Raw genomic sequence first — 13,797 nt, 5'->3', positions numbered from 1 at the left:
CTCTTCCTTGTCCAAAAGACACCTTACCGAACTCCACATCAGAAAGGTCTCCAGCATTGGGAAAGTCACGAGAACTGCTCCTAGTTGACGGCTTGTTGCCACTTGATCTGGAGTCAGAGGCACAAGCTTTGGCTACTGACTGCACCAGGTGTTCATCATCAGCATTTCGCCATCCCCACCAGCTGACTTCTGGCTGTCCACAGCGGGCAATGACAGCGCCATTGCTCTGGTGCCTGTGTGGGTAACAAGAGAACAACTGCACTCTTAGAAAAAAATAAACTGACATGAAGTAAACGTTTAAATCTTTAAATTTTTGGAAAATGAGGTGAGAATAAACAAATATTAATTTTCCCACTCATTAATGAAGCATAAGGCTTCTTTTTGATATAATACCTGATTATCCTATAATAAGAGATTCTGAAACAGAAACCTTATTTCCTCACAGACTTCTGAGAGTCCACTACAACAACTGTGTCCACATGATCCATGCTGGGTTGGGGGTTCTTTTCAAAACAAGATTCTAATTTAGGAATAGAAATCCTTATCTGGTCTGCAGCTGATTGCTTTACACAGTCTCATGCGATTTCATGAAACACAACTGCTCTTATTACTACCTTTCTAAGGAAGAAAAGAACAGGGTAAACTTCAATAAGCCCACTCATTCCTTTTCAAGAAATAAGATCAGAATTCACACTCACAGTTCACTTTATACATGCCACATGGAATTCCAGCATGGAATATTAAGTAAAAGAAACTAGTCATAAAAAATGACATATTATATACCTTTATTTATATAGTGTCCAGAATAAGTACACTGATTAGAGTCAAAACGGGTGGGGGGGAGAGAGGGAAGAAGGAAAAAAAAGAAGAAAAAAAAGAAAAAGAAAAAAATGAAAATTACTGTAAGTGGGCTTGGGGTTCTTTTTGGAGTAATGAAAAGGTACCAAAATTGACTGCAGTGATGATTTATACAATTCTGAATATACTTTTAAAAAATCACTGGACTGGGGCTGGAGTGATAGCACAGCGGGTAGGGCGTTTGCCTTGCACGCGGCCGACCCGGGTTCGAATCCCAGCATCCCATATGGTCCCCTGAGCACCGCCAGGGGTAATTCCTGAGTGCATGAGCCAGGAGTGACCCCTGTGCATCGCCGGGTGTGACCCAAAAAGCAAAAAAAAAAAAAAAAAAATCACTGGACTATACATACTAAAAGGGTGTTCTGTATGTATCTCTAAAGCTACTTTTACTGTTAATTTATAAAAGTAATCAGTTCGCTGTAAAAATTAAAAAGCTTGAAAGCAAAACTGTAAATGTCCTCCAACTGATACCTTAGAAGAAACCACTGATGTCTTAAAATTGTTTCTAAACAAATACATGCATACACATATTATGACATGTATGGCAATGATGAATCTAAATGAAAGACACTATCACACCTACCTGTTGTCTTCAAGGAACAAATTGAGAAAGACTGCCCACTCCCTCCCCCAATAAGTCACACCTAGTAGTATTCAGGGGGCCAGGTGGTACTGGGGATCAAATCCAGGGCCTCACACATACATGATATGTGCTATACTACTTAATCCTGTCTTTTTAATTCCAGAGTTTACAAACAACAAATTAAACGTAACAATAGCCTAACCTTCTCCACCATCCCGGGGGAGGCTTGCCTCTGACTGATGTCAGTAGGCCTAGTCCAAAATGGAAGGCAGAGCCCCTTCATATTACGGGCCCATACCACAGCATACCACATCAGGCTCCTGCCTGAACTCCTGCTTGCTGCTCCACTATCCCAGAGGGCTGGGGGGGTGGGAGGTAACTATAAAGACTCACCCCATTCTTTATTCTCAGCAATGGAAAACAAATTATCAAATGCTTCCTTTCCAGCAGGTCTGACTTTGGGGGGGGGGGACTCCAAACAATAGTAGTGAGTTTTTTGTTGAAATATTGAATGTAATCAAAGTAAAGAGAAAGTAAAGTGAAATTTATCAGCTACACAGGCGGGGTGGGGGGCTGGGGGGTGGGGGGTGGGGGGAGGTTTACTGTGGTTCTTGGTGGTAGAATATGTACAATGGTGAAGGGATGGGTGTTCAAGCATTGTGTAACTGAGACTTAAGACTGAAAGCTTTGTAACTTTCCACATGGTGATTCAATAAAAATAAATTAATTAAAAAAAATAATAAAAAAAGACTCACCCCAGCACAAGAACACTAGAAAACTAATGAGGAAAACATAGAAGCCCACCAAGCTCAATGAGCAAAAACAGTATCACTATAAATGTAAATAACACTTAAAAATCCTCAGTGTCTTTAGTGAGGATGCTCAATGAGTTCAAAGAAACGAATAGCACAGGTAGTCAACAAAGCACAAGAAAGTACTAGTCAATATAAAAGTCTACTAGTCATAAATGACAGAAATGAAGAACATGGTAGGTGATACTTAAAAAAACTCAACAGAAGCTCTGAAGAGCAGAATTTAACAAAAGCTGAGCAAAAGATCAATGAACTCCAAGATGAGGAGGAGACCCTAGGAAATACCAGAAGTTAGAAAATAGCCTGAAAACAAAATAAACAGCACCCAGAGAACTATGGAATGAGGTCAAGAGGAATTAACATAAGAATCATCGGAATCCCTGAAGAACAGGAAGGCAAATGTGATGAAGAACATCATTTTTAAAATCACCGATAAGAACTTCCTAGACCTGATTACAGGCACTGAGATCCACGAGGACCAGAGGGTCTCAGTACAAACAGACCCAACTAGGAAAACTCCAAAACATATTATACTCAAAATGACAAAATCCAAAGACAGAATACTGAGTGCAACAAGATAAAAAAAATAAACTTACACACAAGGGAAAACCCAATAGATATATAGCAGATCTATCAAATGAGACTCTCTGAGTCAGAAGAATATGGAAGGATATAGCACAAAAACTCAACAAAATGAAGACTTCACCAAGAATACTCTAACCCAGCTAGATTGTCGTTCAGATGTGAAGGAACAACTTAGTAAATTCATAACCTTGAAACCAATTCTGCAAAAAGTATTATACAAGCTCCTTTACAGGACAGGAGAAACTTTCCATCATGTGGCATTGGGCATGACACTAATGGTGCATTTACCTCTACTAGATAAAGACAGGTTAAAGATATAGCAATTCATCAACACAAATTGACTTTTATTGGTTTATTTCCTAATAATTCTATGTGTCATTCCTTTAAGTTTTACTGGGCCAAGTAATATGAAATGAAACTGTTATATGCCTGCCAAGGGGCTAAGCTGGGGTGGGGGGGAGGGAACTGGGAATATTGGTGAAGAGAAGGGGACACTGGTAGTGGAATTGGAAATGCTGTATGCCTGAAACAACTCTATTATGAACAGACTTGAAAATAAGTGTCTTAATAAACATTACTGGGGTGAAGGGGGAAATGAATGAACAAAAGAAAAAAAAAGGAAAAGAAAGGAAAATTGTGCCTGTCAAGGAAGCAGACTGGGAATCTAGGGACACGAGTGGAGGGAAGTTGAAATGTTGTACACCTGAAATTCAACTATGCTTTGTAAATAATAGTGCACTAATAAAAAGTTAATTTAACAATAAATAACTTAAAAAATTGCAGTATTAAAATTCCACTGCAATACCACTTTGCTTAGTTTTCAATCTTCAATCTTCACTGAAGGAGAGAATTACTGAAAAGTACTTGCATAACACCAGAACAACATTCAGCTGGTCCACCTGCTGAATGGAAACAAACTGGAAATAAAATGTCTGCTTTTTATTTTTTATAAGTCTACTAACATATACTAGATGTCTTGTAAATACTGGGTCACACCTTAACAAAGAGGCTAGCAGGACCTTTCCCAGGCGTCTTCCCCTGCCACAGAGAAACAGTAGGTGGCACTCTTTAGCCTGTATCTTGGATTTTAGGGGCCACAGAAACTTAATAGGCAGATTCCACGAAGCTGCTGTAATAATCAGTTTAGTCATCAGTAGTCTTATTTTAATGGATAATAGAGGACTAAACATCACAGCTAAAAATCACTAAAAGCATATTTATCATGCTTTTAATAAACAGAAGCTGGAAAATGTAAAACAAAACATCCAATGAAAGAGTTCTCTACTAAAAATACCAAGTGCTTCATTTTAATGGAGATACATAAATATACAAACAAGCACTAAGTTAGCATTAGGCAAGTTCCATAAATGATTAGAAACTTCTAAAAGCTCTCAACACACAAAGGAGGGAGCTGTGAACTGCACTACAGATGGGCACCCTTCATACCATCTTTCTGTGTTGAACTAGTATCTGTCCTCTGTAATAAATCCAATTAGGCACATTCTCACCACAGTAGGAAAAAGCATATATTCAGCATGGTGCTATCAAAAAACTGCTGCTCACGATCTAAGGAATCATTACTGCAGTCAAGACAACTAAATTCAGCAGCTGTATGTTGGATTCAGAAAAAAGCCTGCCAACTGCACTGACAAAGCAGGGAATCCAAAAACATCCTGTATTTTTTGGGGGGTCGTGGTGATATTTTTGGTGATGCTCGGCGACCATGTGATGCTGATGACCATAACCAGGGCTTCTGAATGTAAAGCATAAGCTTCAGCCCTTTGAGCTACCTCCCTAGCCCCAACCAAAAACATCCTTTTTTTTTTTTTTTTTTTTTTTTTTGCTTTTTGGGTCACACCCAGCAATACACAGGGTTACTCCTGGCTCTACACTCAGGAATTACTCCTGGTGGTGCTGGGGGACCCTATGGGATGCTGCGAATCGAACCCGGTCAGCCTCGTGCAAGGCAAACACCCTACCCGCTGTGCTATCACTCCAGCCCCCCAAAACATTCTTTTAACATGCCGCTAACAAAGCTAAGTTATGTGACAATAGTTTGAAACTCAGAGATATAAGACCAGCCACTGCTCTGGATCAGAGATCCAATTCCTAGAAGCCTTTCTCAGTTTATATGGATTACACCAAGAATTTTCATTTGTATCTGAGTTGGTTCTCTGAAAAATTTTACATTAATATAAGTCACTTATATATATTCTATGATATCCAGAAGGGACTTTTAAAAATCCTATTAATTAATGCCCCCAGAATAATTTTCAGAAGGAAAATAAATTCTCATACTTATTCTAGGAAGGTTTCTTCAATGTCCACTTTGACGCTTTTCTACCAACAGGGAGAATTTACCTGAAGCCCCTTACTTTAATAAGAGTCCTTTCCCAGCTTATGCTCTAAGACAGCAAAGCCACAAATGCCATGACTTCAAAGTCAGCAAACCTTGCAAATGCCATGGCTGTTGATCTAACGCAACACAGGCCAGACGGCAGCAGCTGGCAGCTGGCCCACCGAGTTGGCCCAATCACTGATTAGATTCATTAATCTTTTCAGTTTTCACTGCTCTTTAATTCCAATGTCATCTTTACCACTTGAATGATAAATCTGGTGACCTACTTTTCTAGGAGTGTCTGAAACAATAATGAAGAACATTTACAAAGGCAACAGTGGGTTCAATACCTTTTCATCTGTCTCTATTTAGGGTGGCCTCCAGCATTTGCCTTGACTGAACTAGGTGAATGCTATGATTACCTCATTGGGAATTCTGCAACCCTCAATGTTTCAGTGAAAATCCTCCTGTCACTAGAGAGTTTCTAACTAAACTACAGGAATGGACCAAATTCAAGGAAGAGTTCTTACAGTCTATAAACTGGAGGGAAATCAGAGAATGTGATTACAAAGGAGAACCATTGAAATCATTCCAAAATAAGGAGTGACTACATTTTTAAGGGCTGAGATGGCTCAACAGGCAGGCATACATGAGCTTTGCATTCAGGAGATTCAGTACAACCCCCAGAACCACATGGTTTCCCGCCAAGCACCCCTGGATATGATTTCCCCCCTTCAAAAAATGTTAGTATGATTTTGTGAGAACCAAGTTATTCGCTGAATTATAAAGAGAATAGATTCACTTAGATGCCACAGCATACTTGCAAGTTAAGAATACCATTCCCATTTTAGTAATAAGGAACAGACTAAGGTCAGTTAGGAAACTTAGGTGTCATAGGCAAGAGTGTCAGAAAAAAATAAACTCCAAAAATCTGCACTCACCTGGGTTCAATTGCCAGCAACACCAGAACCAAAACCAAACCCTGTGTTCCTCACCACACAGGTGAGATTATGGAGGATTATTACTTTCCATAATCTCCTTTTAGAATGGTCCTTGGCTCTCCTGCCTCTGACTTCTGAGACCTTCTGCCCAGCTTAGCCCTACCCTTCTGTAAATGCTCCCTGTCAGAGCAGAGCTCTTCCAAATGTCAGTGTTTCAATCACAAAGACAATCACATATGACTCAACTCTGTACTTACAGTTCTTACTCTCTAGAACTCATCTCTCTCAGTCCAAAGGTCAATATCTGAAGCTAAATGCAATAAGCACATTACTTTCTTACAGAATGTCAGCAGAATCTTGAAATAGTAAGACCAGTCACTTTCTATTAAATTTTTCTTATAGTTGCCAATCAACTGGTATTCTAGATGAAATAAATACTTGTATGTGACTGAAGAGCACTTTAGCAATAAGAAAGCAAAAAAAAAACGCTTAAGAGGCCAGAAAGATGGCTCAAAGGACTAAAGCATATGCTTTGCGTGTAAGAGCTTGGGTTCAATCTGCAAGCACAAGCTGCCAGTAGCCCATGGGTACCATCACGTATGTTCCAAATACAAAAAAAAAAAAATTGACTTTATTTGTCAGAAAACTTTTATGAAGTTCCTTGAACCTCCCTCCCTCCTCTCGCTTCCCAGTTAGCATGATCAAGGACAGTAGATCACAAGCAGGAGGCAGAGTGGCAGATCAAGTCGAGTGTGCACAGGGTTACTTACCTATAGACAACAGCAGGGATGCGCTTCCAGGATCTGAAGCTTGCTACACTTTCTAGTTCCTTGTCCGTGATCCAGGCAGGCACTATGAGCTCCTGTGGATAGCTACCACATAACCTAAGAGGAGGATAAAGAAGCAGTAGAGGAAGAAGAGAGGAGAGAGATACAAGATGATGCTGAATCAAGTTACTTTGGAGCTAATTAAAAGGCAACAAGACCAATACTGTGTCTTGGTCAACTCAACAGAACAGGTTGCCTAAATCTTATCCATCCATCCATCCATCCATCCATCCATCCATCCATCCATCCATCCATCCACCCATCCACCCACCCATCCATCCACCCATCCATCCACCCACCCATCTCTCTCAAGTTATGTTACTCAGGATGGGGTAGAGGGTGGGGGGTACAGTGATAGTACAACAGGTAAGGCACTTGCCTTGCATATGCCCTACCTGGATTTGATCCCTAGCAACCCATATGGTCCCCTGAGCCTACCAGGAGTTCTTCCTGAGCTCAGAGCCAGAAGTAACCCGAGTAATGCTGGTGAGCCCTCCAAAGTGGGGCGGGGGAAGGTGTTTGAAAGGCATACTCCCTCGTGGTAACAGACAAATACACAGGTCATTTCTAACTATGCAAGTGCATGGTCCACGTGTCACCTTTACCAGACCCTCAGTCTTTCCATCTATTGTCAAAGGGGAGCAATGTGAAAAAGGACAAGAGTCCACAATCTCAAGTTTCTCACAGAATACTAATGCATTCTTTGATGCTGAACCAAAAAGTATATCTAGTTATAAGTAATAGTCATAGCCTATCAGTATATAGACACAGTATGTAACACACGCCAGCCCAACTGCCCACATAATCAGTTGGGCTAAGCTAGTAATGTGAGTAAGCAATTAACTATTATTTTCTATTTAAAAAATTCAGAACTAATTACACACAAGAAAAACAAGCTGTTTCCACAGAGAAGATGCTAGTAGATGCATGATAGTCAAGTTAATGTTCTGGCAGTGTTTTGTCTGGTAAAGGTTGCTTTATATACAGGAACACTGTTTCTCAATGGACAACCGCAATGTTCCTTTTAAATAGTGAAGGCAATAATTTGTGTGCTAGGGCACACAAACACGCCACCACCCTACCAGAGCCTATGCATTAGGGCAGTTTGGCCCAAAGTGGGAGTTTCCTGTATGTTCACTAGAAGAAGTAATATTTCCATGGGTCACCAAGTGATGCCAACTAATTTGAGAATGTCTGTAGTGGGGAAGAGGCAATTTTTAAAAACAACTTATGTTTTGATGATTCTACACAGAATCTCTCTCATTCTCAATTTCCATAAGATTAGGTGCTAGCGATTTAAAAGATACTGAACCAAAGGTGGTTATGACCGGGAGTACCCCTATAAGCTTCCTAACACCACAAACTCCGAAAAACAAATTGGGACATGAGGATTAGAGTTAAACACTCTAACAAAGAGTCAGTCTGGTCCCTTTTATCATTTTAAACTTAAATGTTAATTTGGTGTTCATTCTTCCTCTGTTGTAGGGGAAAAGTTTTCCAGGTACCAAAGAGTGGTTTCAAGGTGTAAGCAGTAGGCTCAAAGAAAATAAGTTCATTTAAAAATACTTTATTAAATAGGGTTTTGGAAAAGCAATGGCTTTTTAATTCAGACTTTCTTTTCAACAACGTTAACTAAATTTATTTTTTGGTTTCGTTTCTGTTTTAACTTTACTCGGTTTTATGATCACTGGATCTGTTATATTTATTGTCAGCTTCTTAAGAAGTACTAGCTATTCAAAAAAGGAAAAGAAAAAAAAAAAGAAGTACTAGCTATTCACTAGCAGATAAGCAGTTTTCACTATAGGAAAAGTGGTGAGCATGACTATAGGCCCTTTCTGCGGTTCCCAGTTCCTCCATTCTCTGACCTGTCACTGAGTATAGGCAAAGAATGGCAAATCCATAGCTCTGATTCTTCACAACACTCTGGGTTCTTAAATTCTTGGTCAACTTGTTAATTAGCTATAGTTTTTCAAATGAAAAATAAAATGCTTTGATGGTTAGCTGAAAACAGACCAGGAAAATAGTTATCATAATTTAAGGCAGCTCAAAGGACAACAGAATGATTAATGCTTCCAATACCTCTAGCTGCTGGAGGGAACGTTAAAGGAGACAGATTAATTAAAATCTTCCAGCAATTTTGTTTCACAGAAATTTGGATCACTGAAATTTCACTGATTAACTGTCCTCCTCACAAAGTACCATTTTATTGGGGGAGGGGCAGCAGTTTCCAAGCAGTGCTCAGGGAGGAGGGGGTTCTCCGGGCAAATCTTAGTCAAGCAGACTGGAAGTGTTCTTGCCTAGGGATGATCAGCATTATTACCTAAGGTTGTGTGGTGCTGCTTGGGCCCAGTGTCAGGGTTCACTAGTTCCATACCCAGTGATGCTCAGGAAGCATATGGTGCCAAACTGGGTTTGGGTACATGCAAGTACTTGCCCTAACTCCTATACTATCTCTCTCCCCCTAAAGTATCTTCTAAGGAAACAGGTAATGGCAAGTATTTAATAACGTTTATGAGGTGGGTTAGACAACATTCAGTGGTGCTCAGGGAACCACAGACAGTGCTGGGAACACTGGAGGTCAGCTACATGCATGACAATTGCCTTACCTCCTGAACTATATCTCTGGCCCAAATTTGGGGGTGGGGTGGGTGAAGGGTGACACTTAACCACAACCACTGAGGGGCTATTCCTGGCTCTGGGCTCAGGAGTAACCCCTAGCAGTACTCAAAGAGCAATTTTGGTGCTCAAGATTCAAACCTGGATTAGCAGGAGGAAAGGCAAGTGCCTTAAACTCTGTACTATCTCTCCACAGCCCAGTATTTAAATAATAACAGTCACATTTTTCAATGGTTAAATGTTCACAGCCACAAAGTTATTTACATTTCTATTATTATTATTTTTGGTTAGGGGGGCACACTGGTGATGCTTAGGGCTTACCCCTGGTTCTGTGCTCAGCGATCACTCCTGGGGGGGGGGGCTTAGGAAACCATATGAAATGCCCATATGTCCTACCTACTGTACTACTGCTGTGGCCCCACAAAGTTAGTTTTAGATCAATGTATTAAAATCTAGTTATATTTATATTTAAACCTAATTATATTTAAACCTAGTTCATAGGAGCTGGAGTGAAAGTACAGTCATAACTAGTTCCTAAGTTTTTTTATCACAACTTATGAGATCACTGATCCTACCTCTAAGCTGATATAAAATGATGAGAACAAGTGAAACCAGCTACTTACAAATGAACAAAACATCTAAACATGCATGTGCCAAGTAGAAGAGAGTCCTGGACACAGCAGAAAGGTCGGTCCCAGAAGCCTGTTAAGTAAGGACCACTTTCCACTCCAGTGACAACAATGAGAACAAATGGTGCAAACAGCACTCTGAAGACTGTGCATGTATTTAGATTTAATAAGTAAAACTCTATTTGAAAAGTCTAAGTTCAAATTGTCCACCACATAAGGACTGGCGTTTCTGTAAAGATGTTGACAGTTCAATACAATCCACACGGGCCCTTACAACTTACTTATACTTCTCATTGATGTTGGAAATCCTCCAAGCATTGTTCATGTCAAAACCCATTCGCTCCACTTCATTTTTGAACCTTGATGTTACATGCTCCCCTAGAAGCCAAAGATAGCAAAAGGAAGAAATGGGTATCATTTTGCAAAAGAAATGAAATAAAAGCATCACTGCTCTGACTTTTTTCCCCCAAAGATGAGTATTAAATGCACAATAAAACAACATACTTAGTTTTAGCTAAAAATAACTGTCAGGTTAAGACTATAAAAATTAATTAATTTTAATCAAGAATTAAGCTATTTCACTTAGTTGCTTCAATTCCAAGGTAAGTTCCACTGTGCTTATTTTATATAGGATGAAACTGAAAGAAAAGAATTATGACACTGACCCTGGTTCAGTCCTGGGAACATCACATACTCTACCCTGAGCACTGCCAGAAATGATCCTTGAGCACAGAGACAAGAAAAAGCCCTGAGCACTGCTGGTATAGCTCAAAAACCAAAATCAAAACAGAACACACAAAAGGAAAAACAAAGAATTATGGCAGGTCTGTCTAGTCCTAAAATCTGTGTTTACACAGGCTACTTTCTTATTTCTTCCTCTCTCTGATCAATGATTCATGTAACAGTTAAAATTGGCTCTCAGGCTTGACCTGAGAATCATCTCTTTCTTAAACAAATGAGTGCAGCTTCCACATATGTGGTTCTGCCCTGCCCAGACTCATGTTTCCAGGCAAATCCCCCCCACCCCCCATGAGATATAAGGAACTGCTTCCTCTCTATTTCCCTTCTCCTACCAGGGCCCCCATGCTTGAGGAATAGTGCACCAATGAGGGGCCTCGTCTTTTGTTGAGACCCTCAGGGAGCTGAAAAGCAACTAAGCTGGACTTTGGGGGAGGCTGTAAAAGGGTAGGCTGGGGAAGGCTGAGCAGGAAGAGGGTCTGGGATGGAGAGGTGAATAAAGGGGAAAAAAAGTAAAATCAACAGTAGTATCAATCTAAAACTCTTATGGGGAGGGGCACATCTGGCAATGCCCAGGACTTACTACTGGCACTCTGCACTCACGGATAGCTCCTGACAGTGCTTGCGACCTATGGGATGCCAGAGATCAACTAGGGTAGGCTGCATGCAAGGCAATCGAGCCCTACCCACTGCACAATAGTTCTGGCCCCTCAAACTAGAACACTTATGATAAATCCTCTGTGTCAGATTTCAGAACTGAGAGCTTTCTGGGTTTTGTTGTTGCTGTTTTGTGGGCCATTCTCAGCAAAGCCCAGGAATCAGCCCTGCTGGTGCTCCGGGAAGCACATGTGGTGCTCCGGGGATCGAACTGGGGTGAACTGCAAGCAAGGGAAGTGCCGTAATTCCCAAACTCTCTCTCCAGCCTCAGCTTTCTAGATTTTAAGAGGGTGATGATGTTTTATTAGATTAATGCTCTTTAAAAGAATTTTCTTAATCAAGCATTAATATTTCTATATTGAGATATATGAATAATCCACACCAAAAAAGCCAGAAATAACTCCATGTGAATTTAGAACAAGTGATTAAACAGAAAAATATTTCAATTATGAGATTTCAGAATAAACACCATAAAACTCTAAAAGTGATGAGTACACATAGGAACATCAACCCAAACACATGCAATCTGTCTATACCTGGCCTAATAAATTTGGGTTACTCTTCCTTAATTTAACAAGTAACAAAGGCAGAAATTAACTTATCATAAGTATAAATCTAAAGTAGTTTTCTTCCCTAGGGAGACAGAGTGCTAGGATAATAACATTAGGCAAAACCAAAGTTGGGTAGAGAGAAGTACAATGGATAGGGGAACTTGCCTTGCACCCAGTGAACTAAGGTTCAATCCCCAGCACCTCATGTGGTGCCTTAACACCTTCAGAAGTGGTTCCCTGAGCTCAGAGCCAGGAGTAAGTCTAAGCATAGCTGGGTGTGGCCCAACCCCGCCCCCATACCAAACAAAATTAAACAGTACCCCTAATATACAAGTTGAAAAATAAATGCTAGTGGGAGCTAGAAAAATCCACAACAACAAATAAAAACACAAAACAGCCTACTTTAGTGATCAAAGTACAAAGTGTTGCAATCTATGGAAGAGGAACTTCAGGAAACAACAATCAGTTGAACCAAGCACAATTTTATAAAACTATTTTCCACTTAAACTCCTTTTCTTGAGCTTAAACTAGGTATTATGTTTCTTGAAAAAGAGCTATAAAAAAGATTAGCTTCAGAGAAACAGGAAGAAATAATCAGCTGGGTCTGTCCCATTCTGGAAAAACTGTAGAAGTGATAGAGACTTCCAATTAGGAAAAAGCTGTCTTAATTGGGGTGCCATCTGTTAACAAACTGCAAAGATTATGAGACCATTAAGAATGCTAAACAGAGTCTGGATGTAGCTGAGTGACAGAACACATGACACCTTGTATGTATGGGGCCCTGGACTGGAGCACTGGCCAAAAACAAAAGAAAATGCTACACAGGTAAACAGGGAATCTTTAACTCAGAATCCCAATGAGAAAAAAGGGGGAGGGGACACAACGGTGGTTACTTCAAAGTTTATTAATTAATAAAAAGATCTTTCCCACACTGGGATACAAAATCAAGTCTCTGCAAAAGTCAGGTTCCAGCTCCAATTCCAGTTCCACCTATGGTCTACCCAAGTCAATCAGGAGTGATTCTTAGAACAGAGCCAGGAGTAAGTTCTGAACATGACTAGTGTGGCCCCAAATACCAAGTTTCTGCAAAAGGTACAAGGTACTTCATAATCTTTTACATTAACATTTCTTTAACAAAAATACAGATAACGGAAAAAGAATGCAATAATTTTAATATACTGAGAGTCAGAGAAATACTGTGGGGGTTAAGTCAGGGTTCCCCTCTTCGAGGCATCCCCACCACCTGCCCTTTGCATTTAGCTAACCCCAATTCAAACCCAGAACTGCATATGCATCACTGTATCACTGTCATCCCGTTGCTCATCGATTTGCTTGAGCGGGCACCAGTAATGTCTCCACTGTGAGACTTGTTACTATTTTTGGCATATCAAAATCACCACGGGTAGCTTGCCAGGCTCTGCCGTGTGGGTAAGATACTCTCAGTAGTTTGCCGGGCTTTCCGAGGGATGGAGGAATCGAACCCGGGTCTGCCACAGGCAAGGCAAACGCCCTACCACTGTGCTATCACTCCAGCCCTTGCATCGCCAGGAATAATTTCTGAGCACAGCCAGGAGTGGTTCCCAAATAATCATCACCATCACTAACAAAATACCACCATTACTACCAGCAATTTACTACACTGAACCACTGCCAAGAGCAGGA

At 40.5% G+C, this 13,797-nt stretch overlaps 1 protein-coding gene across 6 annotated transcripts in view; it reads right to left on the bottom strand.

Annotated features, from left to right (window-relative positions):
- Positions 1 to 13,797, bottom strand: part of MTMR3 (myotubularin related protein 3) — a 129,365-nt gene that overhangs the window by 24,484 nt on the left and 91,084 nt on the right. For all 6 annotated transcript variants that reach the window (XM_055146838.1, XM_055146836.1, XM_055146837.1 and 3 more), the window contains 3 exons: positions 10,471 to 10,567; positions 6,888 to 7,001; positions 28 to 233 (listed from right to left, as the gene is read on the bottom strand). In XM_055146838.1, the coding sequence (XP_055002813.1) occupies positions 28 to 233; positions 6,888 to 7,001; positions 10,471 to 10,567 (417 nt within the window). The remainder of the gene's footprint in view (positions 1 to 27; positions 234 to 6,887; positions 7,002 to 10,470; positions 10,568 to 13,797) is intronic.

The sequence above is a fragment of the Sorex araneus genome, chromosome 9 (genome assembly GCF_027595985.1).
Source record: "Sorex araneus isolate mSorAra2 chromosome 9, mSorAra2.pri, whole genome shotgun sequence".
Lineage (NCBI taxonomy): Eukaryota > Metazoa > Chordata > Mammalia > Eulipotyphla > Soricidae > Sorex > Sorex araneus.
This window is presented reverse-complemented; position numbering and strand designations above follow the sequence as displayed.